This window comes from Rhizopus delemar, genomic scaffold (assembly GCF_000149305.1).
Source record: "Rhizopus delemar RA 99-880 supercont3.7 genomic scaffold, whole genome shotgun sequence".
Classification (NCBI taxonomy): Eukaryota; Fungi; Mucoromycota; class Mucoromycetes; order Mucorales; family Rhizopodaceae; genus Rhizopus; species Rhizopus delemar.
In genome coordinates, this window is record NW_027137833.1 from 207,218 (window position 1) to 235,122 (window position 27,905).

At 35.6% G+C, this 27,905-nt stretch overlaps 9 protein-coding genes across 9 annotated transcripts; 6 read left to right on the forward strand and 3 right to left on the reverse strand.

The window, feature by feature from the left end:
- Positions 1-322: 322 nt before the first annotated feature.
- Positions 323-2,400, forward strand: RO3G_09276 (uncharacterized protein; the record flags this gene model as incomplete). The annotated part of the gene is made up of 4 exons (XM_067663861.1): positions 323-680; positions 751-1,075; positions 1,138-1,316; positions 1,370-2,400. The coding sequence occupies 4 exons, from the start codon at positions 323-325 to the stop codon at positions 2,398-2,400; spliced, it is 1,893 nt and encodes a 630-aa protein (XP_067519962.1).
- Positions 2,401-3,623: 1,223 nt separating this feature from the next.
- On the forward strand, positions 3,624-5,385 carry RO3G_09277 (uncharacterized protein; the record flags this gene model as incomplete). Its single annotated transcript, XM_067663862.1, has 2 exons — positions 3,624-3,996; positions 4,067-5,385. 2 exons carry the CDS (start codon positions 3,624-3,626, stop codon positions 5,383-5,385), a joined length of 1,692 nt encoding a protein of 563 aa, XP_067519963.1.
- Positions 5,386-5,710: 325 nt separating this feature from the next.
- On the reverse strand, positions 5,711-6,922 carry RO3G_09278 (uncharacterized protein; the record flags this gene model as incomplete). Its single annotated transcript, XM_067663863.1, has 3 exons — positions 5,711-5,718; positions 5,906-6,003; positions 6,150-6,922. 3 exons carry the CDS (start codon positions 6,920-6,922, stop codon positions 5,711-5,713), a joined length of 879 nt encoding a protein of 292 aa, XP_067519964.1.
- An 877-nt stretch (positions 6,923-7,799) lies between these two features.
- Positions 7,800-8,726, forward strand: RO3G_09279 (uncharacterized protein; the record flags this gene model as incomplete). The annotated part of the gene is made up of 5 exons (XM_067663864.1): positions 7,800-7,860; positions 7,941-8,131; positions 8,166-8,177; positions 8,238-8,324; positions 8,463-8,726. The coding sequence occupies 5 exons, from the start codon at positions 7,800-7,802 to the stop codon at positions 8,724-8,726; spliced, it is 615 nt and encodes a 204-aa protein (XP_067519965.1).
- A 696-nt stretch (positions 8,727-9,422) lies between these two features.
- RO3G_09280 (uncharacterized protein) lies at positions 9,423-9,728 on the forward strand (the record flags this gene model as incomplete). Its single annotated transcript, XM_067663865.1, has 1 exon — positions 9,423-9,728. One exon carries the CDS (start codon positions 9,423-9,425, stop codon positions 9,726-9,728), a length of 306 nt encoding a protein of 101 aa, XP_067519966.1.
- Positions 9,729-10,326: 598 nt separating this feature from the next.
- Positions 10,327-15,658, reverse strand: RO3G_09281 (uncharacterized protein; the record flags this gene model as incomplete). Its single annotated transcript, XM_067663866.1, has 8 exons — positions 10,327-10,802; positions 10,852-12,301; positions 12,376-12,547; positions 12,598-12,880; positions 12,935-13,528; positions 13,581-15,435; positions 15,486-15,527; positions 15,590-15,658. The coding sequence occupies 8 exons, from the start codon at positions 15,656-15,658 to the stop codon at positions 10,327-10,329; spliced, it is 4,941 nt and encodes a 1,646-aa protein (XP_067519967.1).
- A 1,015-nt stretch (positions 15,659-16,673) lies between these two features.
- Positions 16,674-17,146, forward strand: RO3G_09282 (uncharacterized protein; the record flags this gene model as incomplete). The annotated part of the gene is made up of 2 exons (XM_067663867.1): positions 16,674-16,847; positions 16,913-17,146. 2 exons carry the CDS (start codon positions 16,674-16,676, stop codon positions 17,144-17,146), a joined length of 408 nt encoding a protein of 135 aa, XP_067519968.1.
- Positions 17,147-17,911: 765 nt separating this feature from the next.
- Positions 17,912-22,500, reverse strand: RO3G_09283 (uncharacterized protein; the record flags this gene model as incomplete). The annotated part of the gene is made up of 12 exons (XM_067663868.1): positions 17,912-18,236; positions 18,290-18,904; positions 18,970-19,117; positions 19,179-19,373; positions 19,439-19,874; positions 19,929-20,135; positions 20,267-20,430; positions 20,484-21,166; positions 21,233-21,621; positions 21,681-22,070; positions 22,124-22,269; positions 22,323-22,500. The coding sequence occupies 12 exons, from the start codon at positions 22,498-22,500 to the stop codon at positions 17,912-17,914; spliced, it is 3,876 nt and encodes a 1,291-aa protein (XP_067519969.1).
- Positions 22,501-24,995: 2,495 nt separating this feature from the next.
- RO3G_09284 (uncharacterized protein) lies at positions 24,996-27,534 on the forward strand (the record flags this gene model as incomplete). The annotated part of the gene is made up of 6 exons (XM_067663869.1): positions 24,996-25,097; positions 25,196-25,824; positions 25,880-26,376; positions 26,419-26,541; positions 26,788-27,092; positions 27,142-27,534. 6 exons carry the CDS (start codon positions 24,996-24,998, stop codon positions 27,532-27,534), a joined length of 2,049 nt encoding a protein of 682 aa, XP_067519970.1.
- Between the last annotated feature and the right edge of the window lie 371 nt (positions 27,535-27,905).

A 27,905-nucleotide genomic window follows, 5' to 3' on the forward strand; every position in this document is an offset into this window, starting at 1 on the left:
TTATACAAACATTATTAAAAAAAAAAGATTCTTCATTAGAAGACAAATAATGAAAAAGGCATAGCAGAATGATGTTTCTAAGCAAGCTGTTTCTAATCCGTGCTACCTAAATTCTACTGCCAGCAATCACTCTCGTTGGTTAATATTTTAAAATTCTGTATGTGCTAGGTACCACGCAAACTACTGTACCTCTTTGTAACACCTTTATTTAAACTCAATGCTGGAGAAAAAAGTTCTCTTTTCCCGAGAAACAATAAGGATACAAATACTCGCTTAGCGTCTTTTGATTTCTTTTTTCTTTAATTCTTTTTACCACTCAAAAATGAAAATATTGGCCATTCCTGCTTTGGTCTCCTTGGCCTTTTCAGGTGTCTTGGCTGCTGATGTACAATATTCTGTTATAGCATTTCCTACTGGAAATCAAACTATTGGTGTATCTGTGGGTGGACAAACCGTTCAACTTCAAAAAAGTTCTGTTCATCCCAACATTTTCTCAGGTGCTGCACCTTTTGGTTCAACCTATCAGTATGTTATTATGGATGGGCAATCAAATACTCCCGAATCAACTACCCGTAAACTTGCTGATGGCGTCGTTTCTACTGGAAACGAGTTCTTCAATCGTAGTCAGACTGTTTACAATGTCCCTGCCCTTCCTCAGGCATTCAATCCCATTTATCCAAGTAAAAAGAAATACATATCAATTTCTAATACAAAAAGAAGAATGATTCTAAACGATTTTTGATTTAATAGCTTTATTTACAAATTTAAATCAATCAAATGAAATCGCTACCATCATCATGACAGTAAATAAGACTCAGTTAGCAGCTTTTAATAAAGATCCTACTGGAGACCTTGATGATGCTCAAGTAACTGAATTAGCTTATATTAACAGCAAAGAAGTTTATAAATTCCAAAATGCTGGTCTCAAAACTAGCGGTCAATCTACCAAAGATTTTTCTAAGCAGTCATGGGCTATCAAACTTGACAAATATAACAAGAATGCTACTGAAAAAGGTCTCTTGTTTGGTAGAACGACGGTGAAACTTCGTGCCGAAGAAACCGATGCTTCTTTCGCGTAAGTACTACGTTGCTTTTTTTTATGTGTTTGTGTTATTAAATTTGGTTTGCATTTTGAAGTCGCGAAAAATTAGTATTGGATATGCTTGCTGCTACAGGTGCTGCTACTCTTTCTGGTTCTTGGGTTCGCGTGTTTATGAACAATGAAGCATATGGTCTTTTCTTAATGATAGATGATGCCTCTACTCACTTTATTGATGATGTTCTTCACGGTGGTAACTGGCAGTACCCTAATACAGGTGAAATTGAATATCTATTTAGGATCGACTGTATACTCATTCGTTTGACGTAGGTGTTACGTATAAAGGAAATGCTCTCAGTGATAGTCAAGCAGGAAATTTAGCCTACAAAGGCAATGATACCTCTAAATACAGTTCAGATTTATACAAGCTTCAAGACAAAGGAGAGGACAAAAGCGTCCACAAAAACAACAGCCAACAGCTTATCATGGAATTCACTCGCCAATTAAGTCAAGTCAACATCTCCGATGCAACTGATGCTCAGCATCCAGGCAGTATTGCTAATTTAATGGATAGTCCTGAACACACACTTCGTCATATTGCTATCAACTTTCTTATTGGTTCTTGGGACGGTTTCTGGTATCAAGCTAGTAACTACTATTTAAATCAAGACCTTGGAACCAAAAAGTGGACCTTAATTACTTATGACTTTGACGAAACCTATGGCAACGGTATTGAGGATACCGGTTTGAATACCATTGCTTACCAAAACTATACCCCTAAAAGCGCACAAAGACCATTGATAGAGGTTTTCCTTAAAAACGCATACTACACTGATGTGTTTGAAAATATTCTCAAGACTGTTGTCAAACGTTTCTTCAAGCCTAGTGTTATTGATGCTCGACTTCAAGCCTGGTATGAAATGTTGAAGGAAGATATTGTTTGGACTCGTGGTATTGCTGGCAAATCTTCTGGTGAAAAGACTTCTTTCACTCTTAAAGATTTCCAAAACGGCTTACTTGGTAACTCGTCTGATACAATTTCTATCAGCCAATGGGTCAGTAAGCGTTCTGCAGCTCTTACCCAACAACTCAACTTCAATGATACTGATGACCTTCCTGCGCTACCTGCCTATACTGAAGGTACTCATCTGGATGCTAACGGTAATGTCGTCAGCAATAACGGCACAACTGTAAGCACTGGCAGCAGTAACGGAAACAGTAATGGCAGCAGCAGTAACAGCAATGGTACAACAAACGTCACAACTTCCAAAAATTCTGCTAAAAGTCCTGCTTCTTTGAACCAAATTTCAAAAAGTACTCTTGTTTTGGCTGTTTTAGCTGCTATGTTGTTCAATTTTTAAAACCATGCATTTTTTTGCTTTACTCTAATTACGCCCTTCTCATTTGTTTAATATTTGTTAATATATTGTCTGTAAACTAAAAAAGTATCAAGTTTATACTCCATATCCTACCATGCTTGTTGAGTAACAATACACTTTCTGTTTCAAGGAAATGTTTTTTTTTATTTGTTGCACAAGTGTACCAACAGCAAAACTGGAAAAAAAAACAATGAGAGCGACGTCTCCGAAAGCAAGAGCAATTTACACAAAAGCTGAAAGTATAATATTAACACACCGCTTGTGTTTGACAAAAAAATCTTTTCTAGAATAGAGCTTGTACACTAGCTTTCTTTTAAATTGTCGCGAACGTGTACGTAACAGGTGAATTCATTACAGATTGAGATCAAAAAGAAACGTTCTATTTTGTTAAGCAAACGCCTGGGTATCGGAAGCATCTAGCATACTGGGAACATGTGCATCTTTTATAGAACATAACTCTAGAAACAGAAGAAAAACAGGTTCCTTCCCATGATGCTCCTCATAATTTATCATGATGATGACAGAAAATACAAATACTGACGTAATCACGTAATACAACTTGGCAGATGATGTGCTTGCAAAAGAACAAAAATAAACAAACATTATGATTTTCAAGGTTGAGTAAATCTTTATATTTAAAAAAGAGAAACGGTCTGTTTAGGAATACGAGTAAATCTTTATGTTTAAAAAAGAGAAATGGTTTATTTAGGGATATGATTAAATCAGAACAGCATATTTGATATACAAAAAAAAAGCAGAATTATCTTAAAAAGACGGCAGATTACTTGTATTCAACCTTAAAAGTTTTATGCATATAATTCAGCAGAATTTTGCAGAATTTTCTTTTTTCAGAGAATTGTCAGAAACCGTTACAACTCTCAAAGGAAAGGGTTTGATGTCTACAGAATAAAGCCAATCGCTACTTATGATCTTTTCTTCCCCTCCTCTTCTTTTCTTGAAAAAAAAATAAAATAAAAACAATAATTTATGGATGATAGATTATTGTGCCTGTAAATTTCCAGCAGCAAGGGAAATATGGCGCCATGACATCAAATTGTCTGGTCAAATTAAGTTCTACAAGACTAAAATTTTATGTTTTCTGAAAAAAATTCTGAAGTTATTTGAATAAAAGTCGGTGCAGGTGTCTCTCTCATACTTCTCCTTTTTTTTTGCTTATTAGACTAAGCAACAACATTGAGAAAGAGATGAGGCCATCAATTCCTTCTGTTTGGGGTTCCTTTAGCATTATCTGTTTATTAATATCTGTTGCTTATGCAGTTGACGTGAAGTACTCAGTTGTTGCATTCCCTCGCGACAAACAAACTGTGGCTGTCACTATTAATGATAAAGACTATCCTCTCCAAAACAGCTCTCAATATCCTAACCTTTTTACTGGTACAGCACCATTTGGTCCCGGATATCGCTACATTCTTTTATCAGGAAATAGCAAGATTCCTGAAGCAAATAATAGAACTTTGCCCAGTAACTCAATTTCAACCGGCAATGAGTTTTTCAATCGCTCCAAGACTGTATACAATGTTCCTGCTCTTCCAAGAGCATATAATCCTTTCTATTTGCGTAAGTTTTAAAAAAAAATCGCGTTCAATAAAAATATTGTGTAGTCTAATGTAGAAAAAATTGTTTGTAGCATTTTTCAGCAATATGAGTAGATATAATGAAGTGGCTACTCTCATTATCAATGCCGATACTTCTGGCCTGAAAAAAATCCTTAAAAACCCCAAAAAGGATTATTCTTACGTTGAAGTCTATAATATGACCTATATTGCAAGTAACGAAATTTTTACTTTTCAAGGAGCTGGAATCAAAACTGCCGGTCAATCCTCAAAAGATTACGCAAAGCAATCACTTAAGATCAAGTTCAACAAGTTCAACAAAAAGGGCACCAAAGATAGTTTGTACGGACGCCGCAAATTGAAACTACGCGCAGAAGCCAATGAACCTACAATGATAAGAGAAAAACTATTGCTTGACTCATTAGCCGCAGCAGGTGCTGCCACACCAAGTGCCAACTGGGTCCGCTTATATGTCAACAATGAACCTTTTGGTCTATACCTCTTGACAGATGGCTCTTTTAGTGGGTTTACTGATAATTTCATCAATGGTGGTCTTCACTTAAACACCACTGGTGCTACTTATAAGGGAAACTCAATGAGCGAAAGCAAGGGTGCTGATTTAGTTTACAAAGGTACCTCTCTTTCAAATTACAACACAGATGATATCTATTTACTACAGGAGAAAAATCATGCAAACATCACAGATGATAATTATATGGGCCCTTTAATTGACTTTATGCAAAAACTTAATTCTACCATACTTGCTACGGATGCTCAAAACCTTGGAAACATCACTGATCTTATAGATAGTGCGAACCAAACAATGGTTCAACTCGCCATAAGCTTTCTTACTGGTTCTTGGGATGGCGTCTGGTATTCAGCTAGTAATTATTATCTGATCCAGCATTTGGATACAAAGAGGTGGTTTCTTGTCACATTTGATTTTGACGAAACTTTTGGTAACGGCCTTGAAGAACCAAATCTGATTTCTGTTCCTTATCAAAACTACACTCGATCTGGCACTAAGCGTCCCTTGGTTGATGTGTTCATCAAATCGCCTTATTATAATGTGCAGTTTCAAGATGTACTCAAGAGAATTATCAAACGTTTCTTCAACCCGCGTGTTATCAAACCTCGCCTTGATGCCTGGGCTGATATGCTCAGAGAGGATATCATCTGGGACCGCAGTCTTCCTTATCATTCTCCTGGAGAAAAGTTCAAGTATACAGTTGACACATTTAACAAAAATTTGTATTCTACAGTAGATGACACAATCGGTGTCCTTGAATGGATCTCAAATCGCACAGCAGCGGTCTGCCAACAACTTGATTTTGACGATACAGATGATTTACCGCCTTTGCCACATTATCAAATCAATCTTCCTGATGTATAATATAAAAAAATAATTTATTAATTGTATTTCAAAGTTATTATATATAATAATGAAATAAATCCTTGTTTGTTTTTCCTCCCTATTTACACAAGATTTCTTCAAAGAAGTGTTATTTTAAAACATGCCCGTAGTGTCAAATCCTGGTGGTAATTGCTGTCCGACTAATGCTGCCAGCTGGGCTTGCTCCGCTTGTATACGTTGTTGCTCTTTACGGATTGTAGCTTGTGCCGCTTGCTCCGCAGATATCCTTGCCTGTTCTTCTGTCAATTTTTGTCTCTGATCTGCCATGATTTGCCTTCCAATAAGTATTTTCATGGATAGCGTTTCATCGCTCTAGAAAACAATGAATGTTGAGAAGAACATCATTTTTTTTAAAGTATAACAAACCTTTTCTATCCTTTTATTTAGCTTTTGGTGTTTCTTAAATACATCAGATTGGCATTTAAATATATCAAGTATCGTAGTATCTAACAGTAATGAGTCTGAGTACGAAAGCATTTCAGCTATGAAAAGCACATACCTTGGAGTTCCACAGACACTTTGTTTGCAACTAAATCTGTTTTTGGGTAATGATAAATATGATAAGGTAATAAACGGTCAATGGCATCTTTGGTGGAACTAAAAGGAGTCTTATAATCTGGCGTTGTCACAGCAACATGATCTTTTGAAAGAGTTTCCAAAAACCTTTTTTTTTTTTAAAAAAAAAAAAGGAGAATTAACAAAAAGAAAGCCTCTTATAATGACGCGAAAAGTATATTATTCACCTTCTCTTGATTTCACGATGTTGATATTCTTCTTCTGGTAATCGTTTTGATAGAATTGAATCCGGCAAAGGTTGTGAAAATTTTTTGGTCTCCTGTTTAGTAGGTGCTGCAGCTAAAGGCTTTTGCATTTGTGATTGTTGTGTTTGAAACTGTACTGGTTGCGATTGTAGATTGCTTGTAAAAGTCGATGTGCTTGCACCAGTAGGAAGAGAAGAGCTTGTGGCTGGTGTAGAAGTAGCCGAAGCACTTTGGTCATTGCTCTTGGCATTGGGATTATTAATAGTGTTCTGAAACGATTGTTGAAGTGTTGCAAAATGTTGTGGAGTGAATGCTTGAGATAATGGTTGCTGGTGCATATTTAATATGGTGGATTGTTGCTGCTGCTGATGATGCTGTTTTTTCTTTGAGTATTTTCCGGTTTTATTATATTTACGAGGGCCTTTGATATCAGGTGAGGGAGAGACTTCATAACTATTTGGTGTTTGATTTATCATTCCTTGCTGATATTTTTGTTGTAAAATCATAGATTGTTGCTGTTGTTCTAATTCTTCTCTTAATTTACGTGCAGTCTCCTTAATGGCATCAACCTCAGCTGGTGTTGGTTGTGGTGGTATATTCAAGGCAAATGTTTCTGTCTTTGGTGCGATAAGTTTATTGTTATCAACTGGCATGTTGGCTTGTTGTTGGGCTGCAAGCATGGTGGCCGCATGAAGAGATTGGATTTCTTCCATTAACCTTTTACGCTGCTCTTCGCTTATGGAGGATACTTGCATATTATCTGGTAGCTTGTACACTATTTGGTCTCTCTTACGGACCATAAGAACTTTGATGCCAGCTAAAACAAGTTCTGTGATAATCTGTTCTCCTTCATTATTATTGTTTATTATAGATGATGTTGAAGAGGCAGGTGAATTAATATTAGACTATTATTAGCATTTTTATATGCTTAGTAAAATGTATATAAAAAAAGAAAAGTGCAAGCTCACTTGAGGTTTGTCAATATTCTCCATTCTACTCCCTCTTTTTTGTGTGTCAGCTGTAATTGGAGATGCTTTTTAAATTTTTCTTTTTTAAAAAAAAATATTGTGACTACGTTGCTAAATCAGCCGGCAGGGATTACGACAGTTGCCGAAGCGAAGGACGAAGAAGTGGTACAATGCTTTCTGAGCCGCGCTTTATTATCAGTAAATAATCCACCCCTCTTTTTTTTTCTCTTTACAAGACAGTTTGATTTTTCCATCGGGGCCTCTGATGATAGCCGACATTCTTATGCGTGTTGAGCTGAATTCACAAATATTCAATACTTGATATTCATGATCTTGTCCATGTTGTGAGCTGCAATTGAGTTTGGTTTACGCATCTATATTAATCAACTCTTTTATGCCTAATATAATGACACTAAATTAATTTTTGGATAAAGAAATTTATTGAAGATAGTATTAATCTCATAATAAAATAATGTTGTCTTTTTTTCATCCATCAACTCATTAAAAATCGTGTCAGCTCGAATCTCCATAAACTGCACACGACCTTTAATTATATCTGAAGATGAAACAAAAAAATAATAAAGCATAGGACGTCTTTTATCTTTTTAGAACACATCACACGATTAGAGAGATTGCAAAACTTGTTGGCTTAAACTAGTCTACTATGCAAGATATAAAAGCCAAGATTGATAACTATGGCAGCCCTTTGCCTCACAAACATACAGGTTATCCATTGAAATAGATGGAAGAACTGAAAGGCGCTTGAAGAGGATAATCAGAGAGGATCCTTTTGTCTCTTATAAAGGAATAAATACGGGATTAGCAAAGCTAGATGTTTTTGTTAGTATAGAAACTCTTCGATCGTATGTCGATCAACGTGCCTTCAAATCGTACAGAGCAGCTCACAAGCCTAGACTGACTGCAAGACACCGCAAAAGTAGGCCTCACTGGGCAAAGGAACACAACAATTGGGCTAAAGACCAATGGAGAAATGTTGTCAAGTCCAATAAATTGTACTTTTGTATGAAAGGCAGCAGATACGGTAAAAGAATACTCAGGAAGGAAGGAGAGCGTTATGACGAAAGAAATATAGTATCTACAGTCAAGTGAGGGTGATGGTGGTACTATGGTTTGGGGATGTTTTTGGGGAGGAGGCTTCGGACCTTTAGAAACTATTGACACTGATTCTGTACACTAAGAAACATACGTCAATATTTTGGCTAACAGGTTTCATTCTTGGTTTACAAATGTCACGATGCATCAGGAGAGGAATTTTATCTTCCGAGAGGATGATGCTTCCTGTCATACAGGTAGTTATGCTCGATAGTGGAAGGAAATCCACCAAATCAGGGGGGTTGAGTACTGGTCTGCTCAAAGCCCTGATTTGAACCCGATTGAGCATGTTTGGAATGCTCTTGAAAGACAAATTGAGAGAAAAAAATTGTCTGTCAAAAACTTGCAGCAATTGAAGGTGGCTCTGCAAAAAGAGTGGGCAAGACTGGATCATGAGCTTGCCGACCCATTAGTTCAAAGCATGAAGAGGCGATATGAAGCAATTATTAAAAATAAAAGCGATGCAACAGAACACTGAAAATTATTTTATGGATATATTTTTAAAATAAGCACCTGAATATTTCTTTTATCAAAACTTGAAATCCCAAGCTTAGGTTCACAGGTATTAATTGGTCTTGAACTTACATGCCATATTTTTTCCAAATTTTGTTCGAAGAGTTATTTGGTGTGATTGTATTGGTTGATGGCAATCAAGCGCTTCTTTTGAACGGCGTGGAGTCATACGGTAGATACCCATCCATCAACGTTCATTTTGAAAATATATCAAGTACAGAAGAATCATCCATACCACATTTATCCTCATAATATTCAAATAAGCTTAAAATAACAAAAATAAATATGAACAAGTCAGAGAAGCTAATATTTGGGTCGAAAACGATGAACCCATGGGTCATTTCCAGCATAAGAATTGACGATTCAAAGCTAGCACCAGAAATAGGACCATCAACGAAGAATTTCGCCCCTTCGAAAAATACACGAATATTTGTATCGACTTCGTCTATTCAGCTGGCAAATAAGATATTAAAAGGTCCAAATAGATTAAATGATTTCTGACCCACTAGTACATTTTAGACAGCTACTATCTAAATTTCATCAGCGTAGCACGTATTCTCTGGCCAGATGCTACAGAGTTTTCACTCAAGATATAACAGTCCAGCCGTATACAATTTATACATTTGTAAATCGCACATCAAAAAATGATACTTGCTGTATTATGGGCTCTAAAGTAATGACGCTTACTGGAAATTCAGTTTTCGAAGAAAATGGCATGCTGAAAAAAGAGGATATTAAACAATTATTGCCTAAGGGCATTACGAAGAAAACTCAAGTTGTATCAGATATTCTTGGCTTAATAGAGCTATTTAAAGATGATAGCGAACTTGAAATCATTGGGAATGCCTCCATATCTCTTTATCTTCGTTCCATTGTCATTTCCTCGACGAACGGCTTGAAAAATGCTAACGAAGATATCATAAAAATATCTGAAATAAGTTTCTTCGAGCTTAAATCAGTACAATAGAAGCTACTGCTAAAGTTCCTCTTTGTCATCTTTGGAATCGTGATATGGCCGCTACATTAAACTTTAGACACATTCTTTTTATCCTGCATGCAAATGGTGAAAGACCAGAACGTTTCTACAGATCGAGGAAACCTCTCTCCATCGGCTTTAAAAGAAAGAATACATTATCACCATTAGCTAGCACTAGTCGACCAGCAAAATACCAAACAATTCTTTGCAGTTACCACTGCATTACTCCCAGATACAGTGTAAATCTTTGAACAATCGTCTAATTTGTTTTATTCACTTGTCTCAAAAATATTTTGGCGTTCGTCTCTTTTATCTTTTGAAGAGTCTATATTTTGTTAAATTGTCTCATTTTAGGTTAAAGCACTGTATATTGTAACATATTTAAATTAAGCAGAAAACATATGCGAAAGATCAAGTATAAAACAGTAATATCTTCTTGATACAATCTATTAATACAGCACATTTTCACGGATAAAAAATGAAAACGTTCATTATTATTTGCACCAGCAATATTTATTCTGTTAGATAGCAACAGTATTATTATTAAATTAAAAGCATAAAAAAGATTATATTACATTTACATTTTCAGTTACCCTCGCAAATCTGCAGGTCGACTACGAGAATAAAGGTTTTTTGGATCAGGATTACAATAAATATGAGAGGCAATCTTTAGACTATCAAAGTCTTTTTGTGCCCTTTGTGTCCACTCAATCCTATCGGCTGGTGTAAAGGCGTATTTTCCCAAGTTAGCCCAGTAGAATGCCTTTAAAAATCGAATTTCTTGAATAAAACGCATTTCTAGTACACCATGTTGAAGTACTGTAAACCCTTCAACCGTTCTACCTGTACTTATGTACGGTAAAGCTCTTGCCAAATACAGACAGGGTTGTGTAAACTCCCAAAACTTGACTTGCTGAAAAGCATGATTTAATCTTGAAACACCTTCAATAAATCTATCATAATTTTTTGAATCACTTGTGGACACAAAATCTACTCTTTCATCTTCTATTAAAGAATATAAGCCCATGGTAGCAAAGATGAGACCAAATATAGGGAAAATATTTGCTTTTAAAGAAATATTAGTTTTTTTTTAGGAAATACCATTTGTACGTACGTGTTACAGTGAGCAGAGGCAAGATTGACATTAAGCATTTAGTGTGCTTACGAGCATGTTCATAATTACGACGCCTCGCATAGTAGCAAAGCAAAGTACCATGAATAGCAATCTTGTTATAATCAGCTGCTTGCTTTAAATGTGCTTCCAAAAGCGCCACAAAAGGTTCACATTCCCTTAATCGATCTGTGATTAACGCATTTCCAACATGATAGACACCTAACCATATCTCTGCTTCAAAATCACAATTGCTGTGTGCGGTATCTGCCATCTGTTTCAGCAGCAGCAAATCCTCTGGCGAATTATCTAAAGTCCCTTCAAATACACGCATTGTGATCACAAGTCCAGCAGATCGATAAAACGCTTGGCAATCGGTAATAACACCCAATGTCTTAACAGCCTCAATGGATCGATACAATAGCATTCTTGCATTTTTGAACTTTCCAGCAGCAAAACACAAGTGGGAACAGATTGTAAGGGTATCAGCATCGTTTTTATCATCCATATATTTAAGAGCTTGAGTAATATAAAAAATACTTTGCTCTTTTTCATCATTCAGCCAACTGAGTAAAGAATTTCTAGCTAAAAACAGAGTATAGCTAGGACCGACTTCTTCCAGGCGTTCACAAGCATTTAAACCAACAAGGCATGTATAAACAAAAGCTCTTCCTTTACCATTGTAAAAGTAAATGTTAGACAATTGCACCATAATCTCCACCACACGCTTTCCGATTTCCTTCTTTAGATCCTTGTCAAATTTTCTGAATATACGAATCTTTCGATGCTTGTATTGTGCAATTTTGTTAACCCAAAATCTATAAAGGAACTCGGGTTCACTTTGAGGCCACGATTCACCTAGACAATCGAGAGCTTCAAACAAATAGCGTTCGCCCTCATTCAATTTTGTACGCATGGTGAAGCATATGCCTAACCGTCGATAGATATCACTGCGGTGAATACGACCAAATCTTACAGCTAGATCTGGATTGTCATTGAGTATTTTTACAATTCTTTCTAGATTTCCTGTGGCTTCAGGTAGCAAAAACGATCTCATGTTAAGATCAGCTAAGGCTTCTAAGTAGTGTAACTGTTTATCTAAAAAGTCGGTTTGCAGATAATGGCGAGTCACTTTGGGTAGCAATTTACTGTAGTTTTCCCTTGTTAGCTGACTTTCATAGTATTTTGCTAGTAATCGGTGTAAAAGAATTCGTGTTTCATAGGAAACCATGTCGTAGATACTTTGAGGAATTGTTATATGGGTGAATGTATAAACGTCTTCATCAGTTTCATGTGCTTGTTCATCTACTTTTTGAATAAAATGATATACATCATATTTTTGTACTTTGTTTCGTGCATCTTCTTCGCTTGCATGCTTGAATTCAATGTTGTTTTCTTTAATAACCGATTGCACCTCTGACATAGTAAAGTACTGATCTAAACAGCTCGCGACCTAGAATAAAAACAAAGTGAGATGGCAAGTCTTTTTTTTTTTTTTTTTTTTTTTTTTTTGTTTCGAAGAATTACAGTCAGAAATTCCTGAAAACTATTATCGACTCGATCAAACTGCATCTTGATAATACGCTTATAATCAAAATTTCCCAGCAAGTCTTCCAAGTCAAATCGAGTACTACTAGGTACTAAAGCATGCTCAACCACAGTGACATGATTGAAATCTTTCAATACAATTGCCATATTTCTAATATCATGTTTCAATATATATATTACTACTTTTTTTTTATACTTTACTTGACATAAAGAGGATTCCCTGCCGTTCTTTTTTGAATAACAGATACAATTTCAGGGCTTACACTATTTACACTTGAGGTTTGAAAGGTATGTAAAATGATCTCTGCGATTTCTGCAGCGCCTAATCCATTCAGTTTGATTTCTCGCGAGACACCTGTTTCTCTAAATTTTTTAATAAATGTCACATTGTAATCCTTGACAGGACGAGTGGCCAAAACAAGTAAAACTTTTTGGCAGTGCTCATGAATATGCTGCAGTAAGCGAATGGAAGCAGAGTCAGCCCCTAACAAGAAAAAAATGAGTAAAGCTCGATTGTTAAATTCTCTTTCTCTTTTACATTGTACATCATCAGAAATAAACACGAGCCCAGTATGTTCAGATACATAACGAATCATGCGTGTAATTACACCTGTCAACAATATGTCACGTCCTCGTACGTCTAAGCGCTGAGTAGCTGCGTTGTCTTGCAAATCTGCCAAGGTAGTAAAGACCACTTTGAATAAGGGTAAAAATCCTTCTTCTTCACCACATTTTCTTAAGCAACGTGTGATCAGCTCGACCAACTCATTTGTACTCTCGGGAAGGATATCACCATCAACCTCTGCTCCTGCAACGGAAGGTCTCTGGTTAGCCAAATGAGATGCTGATTGCTGTATACTATTTGTAGTTGTGGTGTTTGCAGGAACTTGCGATTCTTTGATGGTTGCAAGAACTGTAGGTGAAGACGGTGACGATGGTGGTGATGATGAGACACCAGAGGCATCCATTCCAACACCATAAGAATGAAGAGAATCATACATGTAATTTCCTGTGGATGCGGTGAAGTGAGATAATCTTCTTCTTGGATTACATGGCACTTGATCCGAATCAATGGTTTCAAATAAAGTCAATAAAATGTTTTTTACAAGATAATACTTTGAACTCTTTTCAACTGTATATGATAAGACGATAAGCATAAGTACATGGCTTTGTTTTATTTTTACCTTCTGTTGACGAAGACCAGCAGCAAAGCGTTTCATGACAGTGAATTGTTTTACTCAGCGTATGACAAAAGAAGCTTTTGCCTACACCAGAAGGGCCCGAGATAATAAGCAGATGATTATTAGGTGCTTCCAACCAATCATTTACAAATTCAGTTGCCTCAGCCATTTCTGACTTGTATCCAATAAAATCCGAGCTCCTTTCCTGAGCCGATGTACGTTTGTTCTTGATGATGGCAAACCGAATGATACCAAAAATCTGAATGGGTTTCACCTTGCCCTTGACAAAATTTTCACCATAGTCTTCAAATTCACAAATTCTACCAATTTGCTGTTTTGTTGCAAAGTCGCATACAATGTTTCTTTTTGAAAATGAAAACTTGAGCATTCGAACAGCCAAGATGATAGTATCGCCTGCGATTGCTGGATCACGTCTGTAAGGGTTGCCTTGGGGTAGAACTGAGTTGAAGATCGTACCTGTGGAGAGAGAAATAGAAAAATCATCAAAAAAGCCTAAAAAAATATCTCGAAGCTCTAATGCTGCCTTGGCTGCAAAAATGGCTTCTCTTTCATGAGACAGAGGTGGAAGACCAAAGACAGCTAATAAAGTAGCCCCTTTATCATCAACTGCAAACTGTTGAAGGATACCTTCGTATTTGACCAAGATGCGAATGGTTGTGTGTACTGCTTTTTGGGCCAGTTGGAGACCTTCTGGGGTAGCAACGTTTAATTTACCCAAGCTGATAAACATGATGGTCGCATCTCTAAATTGTGCTGAAAAGTTGTCATCAGGACTATGCTCAAGACGAAAGAGAGCGCTTCGGTTGATATATTTCAAGTAATGAGGATTAGGGTCTGTTGAAAGCTCCAAGATTGAAGTGTCCCTTGTACGTGCAACAAGAGGCTCAATGCTGAGCGTCGCTGCTCTACTTAATAAACCAGGAGTGTCCGCCAGATAGTTTACGTTAGCTGATGTAAATTCTTTTATATGAGTTTGATAGGGACGATTTCCTTTCCTTGGAGTGCTAGTTTCAATACCCTTTACAATATAAAAATCTCTTCTTTTCTCATAAGATAAGTCCATGGATTGATGTTGAAAAAGGTCATATGCTTCTGGTGTAATGCTCATTTCTCCAGCTTTGGCATTGTTCAAAGCCTCTTCAAGTGATTCAACAGCTGGGCCGCATATAGCATACTCTAATCTACCACCATATTCCAAATTATAGTCGCATGGGTTCTCATTTCCATTTGCACTGACGTATGAGAAACGTTGCTTTTTCTTAGTCATCTCTGCTGACTGACCTTCATTTGGATACATATCACCCACTATAACATTTGTAATATTTCCGCAAGATAGAGCTATGTGTAACTCTAAATCGATAGCGTCTGGCTCATCTTTTGTTGTATCACTTGTACCACTATTTCTTCTTCCAGTTGCATAAACTTTGTTTTTTCTACTTTTCCCAAATAAGATTGGTATACAATTCCAAAAATTGAATGCTGTCGAATCATAAGTATAATCAATATCTAAGGCTGAGCTCAATTGAAAACTGCCACCTGTAGATGATTGTTCACTCGTTGAACCATTGCCATCAAATAAAAAGAATCGTTGATTCTCATCAGTTTTCAGACGACGATCCAGGCCTACAGATGATCTATGTTTTGTACGTTCCTCAGCTGTTAAATAGACTCTATAGTGAGACAATCTAGCTAAAAGTTGCAATCCACATTCAACCGCTTTTCGAACAAGTACATTTCTTTGTCTAAATTCTCTATCTTTGCTATTCTCCTCACTGTTGGTATCATCTTTGTCAAAGGATTGTACCTGAAAACTGACTAATACTGCATCACCAAGAAACTATAAAAAAAGTTTGTATACATTTCATTTGTAGTCCCCTATGTACTTACTTTCACAACATCGCCACCAAAATGTTCAATTATTTCAATGCACTATCCAATTGAAAGAGAATGAATTTAATTTTCTTTTTATTCTATTGTTTCTAAATATATACTTCTCCCATATAAGATCCTATTTCAAGTGCAACAGCCTCAGCACCAGATTCACCTTTTTCAGTAGCCATAGTAGTTAGCTACGGACAAAGTAAACTTATTTTGTAATGACAATAGATTATCTTTTAACTTACTGCACTAAAACCTAATATAAACATTACTAAAATATTCATGTACTCAACAAAGTGAACTTACCAACAACGTCAACCATGAGTACAACACCAAATTGTGATTGACTATAAGGAATTTGCAATTTGTCATATCGTGCATGTAATGACCTTACATACTATTTCCCACATATAAAATTATATTAGTTTTTAAACAAGTTATTTTATTGATTGTATAACTCACCTTAGCAATATAAGGTGCAATATTTAGCATTGCTAAAAATATCTAAGTTTTACAAGTATACTTTTTCTTTCTATTGTATTTCGAATGATTTATTCAAAAAAAGGAAAAGAAAAACGAAGTATTTTTGTTTTCTAAAAACAGACTATGCTTAGTATTGTGACGTTACTGATGTTTCACCATCTCTTTTTTTTTTTTTTTTTTTTGCAAGTACGCTATTGGAAGAGACATGTTCGATGTACAGGGGTGGGGGAATCTTGACAGATCAATTTATTGTTTACTTTGCATTAAAGCTGTGTCTAATCAATTGCGAATATAAAAGTAAAATAGAGGGTAATCATAAGTCAATTGAATTAACCTTTAAAAAACTTATTAAGTTGAGCACAAGCAAATTCATTTACAAAGATTTGTATTCCTTTTGTTGATATAAGAAAACTCAATTGCTTTCCCAAAGATAAACTGTGAACAAATAATCAACTATATGAAAATTTTAAATACCGTCGCATTTCACCTTTAAAACCATTTATTCTTATTTTTTTGTTTTTGTTTTATTTTAGAAAAGAAGATTAAATGAATTCAGCAACAAATCTCTTTAAAAAGAATCTTTTTTCGTTTAATAGAACCATTCACACAACTTTCACATCCTCCAGTCCTCGAGGACTAGTAAAATCAAGTAACCGTTGGGGCAACTTTCACCGAATTGGCCCTGCCTCATTAGCAACTGTTGACGTTCGACAGATGCCACGTCGCCCTATACCTGACCATATACTTCAGCCGCCTTATGCCGAACACGGTACGTCTTCCGTTTGGTCCCCTGAAATCCCTGTCAATACAGAAATAGACATTGCTCACATGAGAGACGCTGGTAAATTGGCAAAGGAAATATTGGCATTGGGCTCTACCCTTTGTAAAGTAAAGCAAAAAAAGAAAAAACAGCTATAAGTTACTTTCATTAAATGGATCTATTATATACATAGCCTGGTATAACCACAAACAAAATTGATCAAGTTCTTCATGAAGCCATCATACAAAATGGAGCTTATCCATCACCTCTTAATTACAACGGATTTCCAAAGAGCGTATGCACTTCTATTAACAATATCATTGCACATGGTATACCAGATGATAGAGAGCTTAAGGATGGGGATATTATTAATGTGGATGTGACAGTAAATAATGAATACGAAATAAGAGATGAGAATGATTATTAACTGGACTATGACAGGTGTATCTGAAAGGATATCACGGTGATACCTCTGCCACCTTTTTAGTAGGAGATAATGTAGATGAAAAAGGAAAGGATTTAGTAGAATGCACAAGAGAGAGTTTGGACATGGCAATAAAGTTATGTGGACCCAATGTGCCATACAAAGAGATTGGTCGTGTCATAAGGTTCATTCAAATTCATACTTTCTATTTTTTTTCCTAATGGAATTTGTAGTGAACATGCACACAAATATGGCTATAGTGTATCTGATGAATTATCTGGGCACGGCATTGGTAAAGAGTTTCACTGTCATCCCTTAATCTATCACCACGGTAAATAGCAAGCCACATCGATATAATATGAGCAAGTGAATTTAATTTGACTCTAATTAGAAAATGAAGAAGAAGGCATTATGACGCCTGGAACCATATTTACAATTGTAAACAAAGATAAAAATGTGCATCTGTAAATGTAGAAACTAACGTGAATATTAAATAATAGGAGCCCATGTTATGTCAGGGGTCTGCTACTGGTATTATGTGGCCAGATCAATGGACTATATCTACAGTAGATGGAGGTAGAAGTGCTCAGTTTGAGCACACAGTAAGTAACTGTTGCTTCAAACTAGATGTTTGTCTAAATCTTTTTGTTTTTAGATTCTTATAACAGATAATGGCGTAGAAGTACTTACAGCATAGAAACATAGAGATTGTAAATAGAAATAAAAAAAAGTAACATGCAAAAGACTATTGTACAAGTTTTATTATCATCATGTTCTTTTTATGGATCTAATAGGAAATGCTATCAATTGACGCTTTACGTCATTACAGTGCATTTCATTATTATCAAATTCAGGTGATAGACATTGAAGACGGATGTCCATAAGCCAATTGGTATATTCGTTTTCCAGCAATTGTGCATCGACTTCATTCACAAGTTGAAAAAGGACTAAAGCATCATGCCGAAGCATAGCAACACGCTCTCGACTGAATAATAGATCAGTGGCCAATTGACGATGACGAGCGCTATACCAGTTATGCTTGTAACCCCTTTGTGTTTTATTACGTGAGTTTGATTCCAAGAATAAGCGGAAACTGCAGAATAAATAGTGAGTTAAGAGCTTTTTTTTTTCTTTTTATATATATACCTATCAAACTGTTCATACGTAGATTTGACATCTGAATGAAGTAGACCTTCATCAATATCCTTCAAATAAACTGCACGAGAGACAACACGACGTTCACTAGGATTATTCCCATTTGTGGGTGAGCTAGGACGGAATATCCAGCTGTATAAGAACCAGAGAATGATAAGAGTACCAAAAGATGCTTTGACAACTAGCGGTAACCCCTCAACTAAATCACGAACAGTTTGAATGACTGGATCAATATATTGATTGTACCATTCGCCCTTGGTCTCTTTTTTCTTTTCGGCTGTTGAAGGCTTTTTGATTGTGCCTGCTCTCTTGAGAGATATGTCTAGAGATGGTTTCTTATTTTGATTATTTTTGTTATCAGTAAGCTTGCTCACTTCATTCTGAATGATGGGCACAAAGACTTCTAAATTCTCTGCCATTCCCTTCATAGCCGCTTTGTTCACGATCCCCTTGACAAGAATATTTTTCAAAAACTTGACGCCAGTGTGACAAGCCAATTTACAACGGTCTTGACTTACCCAAGTAATACAGTACTTTAGATAAGGAACAAAAGCATCGGCATATGGAAGCTGAGGTGTCTTTGTGGTGGTCATGACAACGTAGCATCTAAAATATGGTTGGATAAACATTCAGTTTTCTTTTTTTTTTGTGTATATCAAAAAATACATTACAAATATTCTTCTTTTTTTTCAAATACTTGTTTTTCAATTGCTTCTGCTTCTTTTAATTTCACCATGGCATTATTAACTGGTATAATATATTTAAGTGTACGCTCAAGCTTTCCTTCAATGCCCTGTTCCCATTTGGTCATGGATAAATCTAATTAAAAGCAGTTGGTATTGACCCTTTTTATACATCCAATCCATTCCTTTTTTCTTACCTTTGCTTTTATTTTCAGCTGTCTTTCTTTCCCAGATATCTAAATATTGAGAGTTTCCTTCATCGAATAATATATGATATAAGCGTTTGGCTGATATAGGAAGTTCTACTTCGGATTCAAGCTTGTCTAAATGATTTTCACATTTACAATTCACTGGACCAGATGGCAATTTAAAATCGTTTGGTAAAGCGTAAGCTAGAAGATGGAGAAAAAAGAGTAAGTATCACATTATGAAAGAAGCATAAGTATCTATATCTTACGATCATCTACTTGAGGGGTTGATTCAAAAGACTTTTGGGATGAACTTACAATAACCTCTTCAGATAAAGTATTGGATGTTGCAGTAACAGCAGTTGTGGCCTTTGTTTTTTTATTCTTCAGCATGTTTTGGTATTCTTCTTGAAGTTCCTTTTTTGCATCAAAAAAGCCGCTACCGCCTGCTACGGTAGCTGCCATCATGGCTGCTGCAAGTGCACCAGATTTGGGTTTAACTGGAGCAGAGAACTTGCGAGGCGCAGATGGTTTCTTTTTGGTTTCAGTTGATCGACTAGGGATAAGATCAGGTAAAGACAAAGTGGAGCTAGATGGAGAAGGCTCTGCTGAGGATTTAATGATGGTCTTGACTTGGTTGTTGCTTTTGAATTTGGATGCAGATAAAGCATGAATAATATCATATGTTGTTTGTATAGGTGAAGGCTACATAAGAAGCATAAATTCATACTGAGTGCAATTTAATAAAATGATGCTTACCTTGGATGATTTTGCGTTTTCAACAGCAAACTTGAGCTTTTCACAGAGGACTTCAATGTCGTCCATTAAGGAAGTAAAAACCAGAGGCTCATCCGACCCTTGATTTAAGTCAATGACTAGTGCACGGTTTGATTTTGTGCCATCATTTACAACAGAGTTATCTCGAATAACCCGAACTGATTTAATATCCAATAAACGAACAGCAACCTATTTTTTATATGTAAGTGGATCAGACCAGGGGAATATAATTCATTTTGTACCGTATTAATGCAATTTAACATGATGCAACTATGAAACCAGAAGGTTTCTTGTGTAATATATCCTTTACCAGTATATACATAGCCAAAAGTAGATGTTGGCTCCTTTATATTGGTTGGTATCTGAGAACTAAGCTCTTGTTCAAGCTGATCTACTGTGTGAGTGATAACAGTGGGCGACGAAGGTAAATCAAGTGCCGACTCAATCTTTTCCATTGGTTTCTTTTTCAATGAACCAACAAAATCTATGATAAAAGGTCAGGGCTTTCTGTTTCATGTTTTCATTTTTTTTCTTTACATGTTAAAACTACTTCTCTTGACTCAACTCCACCAAATAATTTTCTCAATTCTTTGTTGCAAGCATCCAGATCTGCTGAATATCCAATTAATTCCACTTTAGGTACACTAGAATCATTTGTTCTGATAGGCCAGACAACTTGATTTCCTTCATTGTCAGTCATGCCTGTTGTATTTGAAGCAAGGGAGGAAGATGATAGCTCGCCTGACCCATCATCGTTGTTCTGAAACATACTAGGCACCAGTGTCCAAGGAATACCCCAGGAAGAGCTATTGCTTGTCGTTGGTGTTGATGCTGCTGATGCTGTTGCTGTAGGGTTCATTAATGTTGTGGTCGGTGTACTTGGGGATTGAATGGCACCCCCCTCAAGTGAAAGATTGAGAGAGCTACCATTACTAACACTCAATGATGCATGGGCTGCCTCGCGAACAAGAAGGGGTGTAAGGGAAGCTGAAAATTCATTTTCAATCTCTTGTAAATTAGACAACAAGACTGGCTTTTCATCCTTTGTACTTGTTGATATATTATTTTTGTGGATTGTTTTGATATTTAAGTTCTCTGATGAAGAGGAGGACTTATTATTGAAATCTTCATTTTGGAGCATCAGTCGCTTTGCTTTTTCGAATGTATTAATCCATTCACGCATCTCTTCTTCGGTCTCAGCTTGAAGCACAAAGGAAGGTCTATAAATAGGATACAAAAGATAATATTAGGAAATCATGTTTGCCTCTTTTCTTTCTAAACTTTACTGATGAGCACAGACAACTTCAAAACAAAACCTTCTATCAATGTCAGATAGTGGCTTTATATCACAAAGCAAAACAGATACACGTTCACCAATACTGATTGTGCCTTTCATTCTATTACCTGTGATATAGCAAGCGCCAAAACAACCATCATATAAAAAGAACCAACGTCTAAACCAATTATTTCTAGCTCCTCTTGCAAAAAGATAACCCCATTTTTGACTACTTGTATGTGAACTTGGTGTATAATCTAAAGAATGTTTACTGCCTTGAGTGGAATTGATATATTTGTCCAAATCTCTAGCTGGACGTATGCTGTTTAAATATTTGCTTTCTAATAAATTACGTGAATGCTGTAGTTGTTGCAATTGGTAATTACAAGTGTCTTTATCCTTTATAAATATTTGTAAGTAAGTTTGATATATCAAAAAAAAAAAAAAAATATACTTACATCAATGAGCCATTGTTTCCATGAAGTCAGATTGGATTCTATCTTTGACCATGAATCTAAGCCTCCTTCAAAGTCTTTAAGATGGTATAATGTAGCCAGCGTAAATCTTTCAACCAAAAAATGTTCTAAAAGAGATCGAAAATGTAATACTCTGACAACGTGTTGACCTGACATACGAACATAGGATTTCCTTGCCTCATAAAGTCTAAACGCTTCTTCTCGAATAGCCGATGCTTCCTTTAGTCTACTTTGAGAATTATATTTAAAGAGTTGACTTTCATATCTTTCTAAGCATTTTTCGTATTGTTTCTTGAATTCTTTAAACTCTTTAAGCTGTACTTTAACAAATGATTGAAGTGGTTGAATAAAATTGTCATCAATATCTGAAACCTATATTAATTATTATAAACTTTCTTCTTCCTTTTATATATAATTTATATTACCAATTTAGTTTTAAATGCCAAGCTTGTTTGTAAAGCATCCGAAAAGCTTTTAATGACAGCCCCAGTGAAATTTGGGTCAATGATCATACTATCAATACCCACTGGTATTACTTTCTTACAAAGTATATTTGTTTCTAAATTAAATTCTATAAAAGAAGTTTTAACTTTTTTTTTTGTGTGTATTTTACTTATTATTTACTGTTTAACTTTTCAGTATATTGCTTCATATGTTTAGATAAAGAATCTAACCATTTTTCTAACAAGTCTAATTGTTCATCAAAGTGTAAAGAAGATGATCGATATACTGGTGAGTCATTAATAGCATCATATATTGTTAACAATGTTGTCTGAACGTTGTTATTGTTAACAAGTTGCATTCTAATAATAATAAAAGAAAAGAAAAGAAAGGAGAAAGAGAGAGGAGTGAACAGTGGCATTATAACTACGAGATATTAAAACTCCACTTTTTCATCTCTTTACTGCTTTTGGTAGGTCAAGGAGTTCTTGTCTCGTTTTCTTTTTCTCCTTATTTCAAATATATTTAATTTACAATGTTCCTGGTGTCAATTTGCAGTTTTAAGACTTAAATAATTAGCGGGTTTTAATTTCCTAATCCACATATTTTCAATCACCCAAGTCGTAATTTTTCTTAATTTATTATTCAAAATGAATACTTGCTTTTTATTAAGATGGGCAAGACAGAGTCATTTATGAGAGTGGAGCAGATGCTGTGGAGTAGAGAAAAAACTTGATCTTACGACTAACAAATCTTGACTAAGTTCAGTAAATAATGTGAATCTCAAATGCCTAAGATCGACCCAAAAAACGGAAGAACTGACTGATAAAATACCGAGAGGCAATTCAGAAGAGCAATACAATGCATATATTATTGTTTAAAAACACCCCTTTACATACTATATTAAGCTCAAAGCTCTTTAAGCTTCAAAGGCTGCTAGGTTAGCGGTTATTGTTTAGCGTACTGCTCAAGGCTGAGCATAAATATTAAGGAATGACTCTGAAATATTTATGAAAAGCAAACGAGCAAGGGTCGCTTACAATATAAACATAAAGAACCCCTCATCAGAGTAGCTGATGACCACTCAGACAAAAATAGCAAATGCAGTAGATAGCTTGATAAAGCAATTAGAAAATTTCAAATCAAAAGATATGGTTATTGATTAATCTCTATTGCATAAATGCAACTTGACAATGAAAAAAGTTACAGTTCATCCTGAGAAAGATTTGCAAAGCACCTAGACTGGGTAAAACAATGGGCAAAAAGTGACATGGATTTCTTGAAGAATTGTATTTTTATTGATAAATCTGGCTTCAGTATCAATATAGATTATCTACTGCGCGTTCTGTTCGCGGTGCAACAGCTATAGTTATCATATCAATGACTGAGGTAATATCCTATTTTGTACTTGGTATTATGTCTGTTTTTGGTGTTTTGAATGTTGAAATTAAAATCCCTCAATCTTCTAAAAAAAGCGAATCGGAAAATGGTCTCAAGAGAAAGGTAGAGGGCTCAGAACAAGCAGTTCCTAAATAAATCACAATAGATCATTATTTAAAATTCATTTCAAACACATTGTATGTAATGGATAAACTACAGAAATGAAAAATGTTATCTTATCATGGGCAATGCACCTATCCATACTTTAAATAAAGTGAATGATTACATAAGGAACTAAAAGAAGTTTGCTCTGACAATACTCATCTGCGAAGGATTGAGGATGTTATTCGCTAAATTTTCAGAAAGCTAGTCAATTTGCGATTCTACATGGTGAAGTGCAGACGAGATATCGATTGATGAGTTCCGCCGGAGCAGTTGTCGACGTACTCTCTGCAGTAGTGAAAATCCACTTTTCATTTGCGCTTGCCGTTTGTTGGAGTAATTTTGGGTAAAATTTGTGTGAGTCACTTTAAAGTGATCCTATTAATCTATTAAATCCAATGGTGGAATATGTTGAGCAGCAACATCTCAGAAAGGGCTTAATTCCCTAACGGAATTGTTAATCTTTTGCAAGCTATAAGTTGCAGTGCCAAATACCAGGTCCGTATCATTGTTCTCCCCAGATAAGAGAGACTGACACAGTTGAATGGTCACATAGAGAGGCATATGTCACTTTATGTTGCAAAATCAAGTGTTGAAGATTATCACCAACGACGATGTACTCAATAGTGGAAATATCACGAAAGGTGGGCAATTGTTGATTATCAGAGTCGTTGTGAATTGGATTATGCCAATAATATTGTATCCGTCGTCACCAATATTGGATCTAATCATTGCTTGGTGATCAGCGTATACTGTGGTTGAAATCTCACACAAGAATACAATGCGCTGCTGGTAGTTGTTCAAAATCAAAAATTGAACATAAGTTTTGTAAAAAGATAGCTCACTCCCAGGACGAGGTGGATGATGATTGGTTGAATCTTTATGTAATATTTGGATATGCGAAAGAACTCTGTCTTTACTTTCTGCTTTATTTACTTCTCTCAAGTTAGAATTTAATGTCATCAGCAACTGAGAGGTAGTAAGCAGTAGATTGCCTTGTTCATGCTTTTGGTAGACGACTTTAACAAACCAATGATAAACATTAGTATCAATAAAGTAGTTTAAAGCCATGATTATATAGATAAACAGAACAGGAAAGAGAACAAAAAGACGCTTTGTAATGTACAGACGGTTCTGAAAATTGAATAACTTTTTTCTTCCTTTCTGTTTTAGACGACCTTTTTTTTTTACCTTTTCTTTTTCAAGAAGAAAAGGTGCATAAAATACACTACTGTCGGAATTTATTATATATTGGGAATTCTGCTTATTCACACTCGCACCAATTTCAAGCTTCTTTTTTTTTCTTCCTAAACCATGTCTCAAGCTGAAAAAACAACTGATTTAAAAGAAATTGCAAGACAATTATCTGATTCTTATTATAAAATATTGCAACATTCTACTTTGAATGAACAAACTGTAAAAAAACGTTAATAAACAACATAAACCTTTCTCTCACTCTGTTTTATATACGTGAATATCTAAAGATTCAAGAGTGTTTGAATCTACTCTCAAAGTATAGTAATGACTTGCCCATTTCATGGTTTACCCATGATTTTTTGGATGGACTCTTTATACTGCAAAAGAAATATGCGAAAAATGGAACGAGTCCGATTGTGGTGCTGCTGTCAGGTTGGTTACGTCGTAATTCAGAAGCAGACGAGATCAGAGAGGATTTAGCTCTTGATATATTACATAGAGCTTTATTAGAGTACAATGATGACTTAGCATTGCAAAAAGAGGCATGGATTGGATGGGTAGCCATGATTGGAAAGGGAAATCGAGATATGAAGCTGTTGGAAGGGATGACATCCGTAATTGAGATTTGCAGTCAAGATGCTATCAAAGCAGACTATATGGCAGAATCCATTGATGCAGGAGTTGCACATGCCTTAGCTCACACAAATACAATGAATGATTTTGAAATAGATCATTGTCAGAAACTTTTGCGTGTACATACAAATTTGGTCTCAAAAAAAGGTTTCCATGGTCTGTGTTCCTTGATGACAGCTGCTGAGCATGTCGTTGATGTCCGATCTCGAGAGGAGCCTCAAACTCGGGTAGAGGCTGATCTGTCCACGTTTGTACAGCTAATGTTTGATATCAAAGATGATTATGCCCGACTTGCCTTCTTGGCAGGCACACTGTAACGTATATCCTTTCCATACATTTCTTAGTTATTGCTAAGCTTTTTTATACAGACGAACCCTTCAATTCAGCTTGATAAAAATGACAAAGAAATTGATAAAATTAAGACAAGAAATCGAAAAGGAATTTATTCATCAGCTTAATATCGCTTTAGACTCAAATGATACGATGACGCACCAGGATTCTCTGTCATACTTTGCCGCTAGATGTCTTATTCAAATGCCAGTAGAACAGCTGGAATCTATCTCGAACGCACAACTTTTGAAGGTCTTGACATCAAGCTTACTGACTAGTCCATTTACTTTTCATCATGGAGAACCATTTTCTCGTTTAGAAAATACAAAAGAGATGGTCGATCAATTAAATGCATTGTCAGAGCAATCTTTATTTAGAGAAGTTGGCCGTATGTCTCGCACAATAGCTAAACTTGTAGAACTATTGATAAACGAAAAAAAAGAACAATTCATTGTACAGCATGTTTTGGACAGGCTACTTGGTTTCTCATACAATGTTTTTATTGACTGGGATCAATTTATTGCTAAATATTCTAGTAAGATGATGACGCCAGGTAGAGTTGCATAATATTCCTTAGAGCTGGTAATTTATCCCTTTTTTGCTATTTCCAAATTTAAAAACTATAAACAACTTGTCCGTCTTGCAGAGGAAAACTCCAATTACAAAGACCTTGAGACTGGTGCTTGGACTTTACTTAAAAGTATATTGTTTTCATTTACAGTTATACTAAAATCTGTAGCTGTGGATGTACCCAATGGTCAAGGCTTAGTAGAAGTACCCCACGCTGCACAAGACATCATTTCTATCTTTGCCAACCTTCATTTTATTGCACAACATCTCGGACAAGGAGCTGGCCTTCAGGCATATCAGGATACGCTCACGAACACAGTCGCTTACCTCTTACATAAAGAAAACCAATGTCAACTGAACAAACTTATGTCAGTAGCCTTTAAGGAATACGCTCATGCTATATACACAAAGGATACGACAAATACCGTAGAACTTTTATCAATCACCAAACAAACACGTCTCTTATTTTTTACAGATCTCACTGAACAAGTAATGAAAAGCATAGATGATGAAGTATTAGAGCAGCATATTTTGCCCGTTATTTATCCGGTCCTAAAATGGAAACGTATTGAGAATAGAGATCTTTATGAAAGTGCTCATACAGTGGCGATTAGTACGTTTTTAACAAAGAAACCTGTTTCGCGTGAATTAGCCGGTGTTTATGCAAAAATACTCATTGACGTAAGTTTTTAGTTTTATTCAAAGCGTTATCCTTTCTCATTTTTCTCAGAACTTTCCTGAACCTATGAATTTGGATCAATTTCGATATGGGTTTAACACAATGGTACAAGCCTTGTGTGAGATGGATGACGCTTTATCTTGGCTTACTGTCAACCAGCTGATTGAAAAGATTAATTCTCTGGATCAAGAGAAAGATATACCACTTAGAAGTCAATACGGTACTGCACTCATCGATTTGCTTCGGCCTCTTTCTTTGGGCCCTTTTTTCCGTTCTATTTTAGATCAAGTCCAAAAGATGGTTGTATCACAAGAGACAAAGGCGATGCAGCAAGCAACAATGAAAATCATATTTGATACCGTCAGTGGTCCTGGCATCTCTGATATGAGAAGAACAGAAGCTGTGGGTTGGTATTTGGACTTAAAACGCCAACTGCAGTTGTAAAATAAAGAAATATAAAGGGATTTATTGACAAAAGAAACAAAACGTGTTCTTGTTAAGATGAAGCTTTCTTTTCGTTGACTGAGATGAAGTGGTAAGAGACGATCAAGATCATGGTGATTACTCCAAGTGAATTAGCAATGAGAGCAAGTTGACTATCAGAAATCATTTTCTATTCGAAATATAATAGAATGTTAGTGTCATTACTTTCATCTTTTAAATGAGCTTTTACTTTTTATTAATAATCTAATTTATTACAAAATAAAAAAAGGAACGGAAATACAATTTAAGAACTTCAAGAATTTTAAACTCTTCTTTGAAATAAATCATGCTGATAAAATAAAAAAGTTGAAGAGTATAGTAGCCAGGTTTTA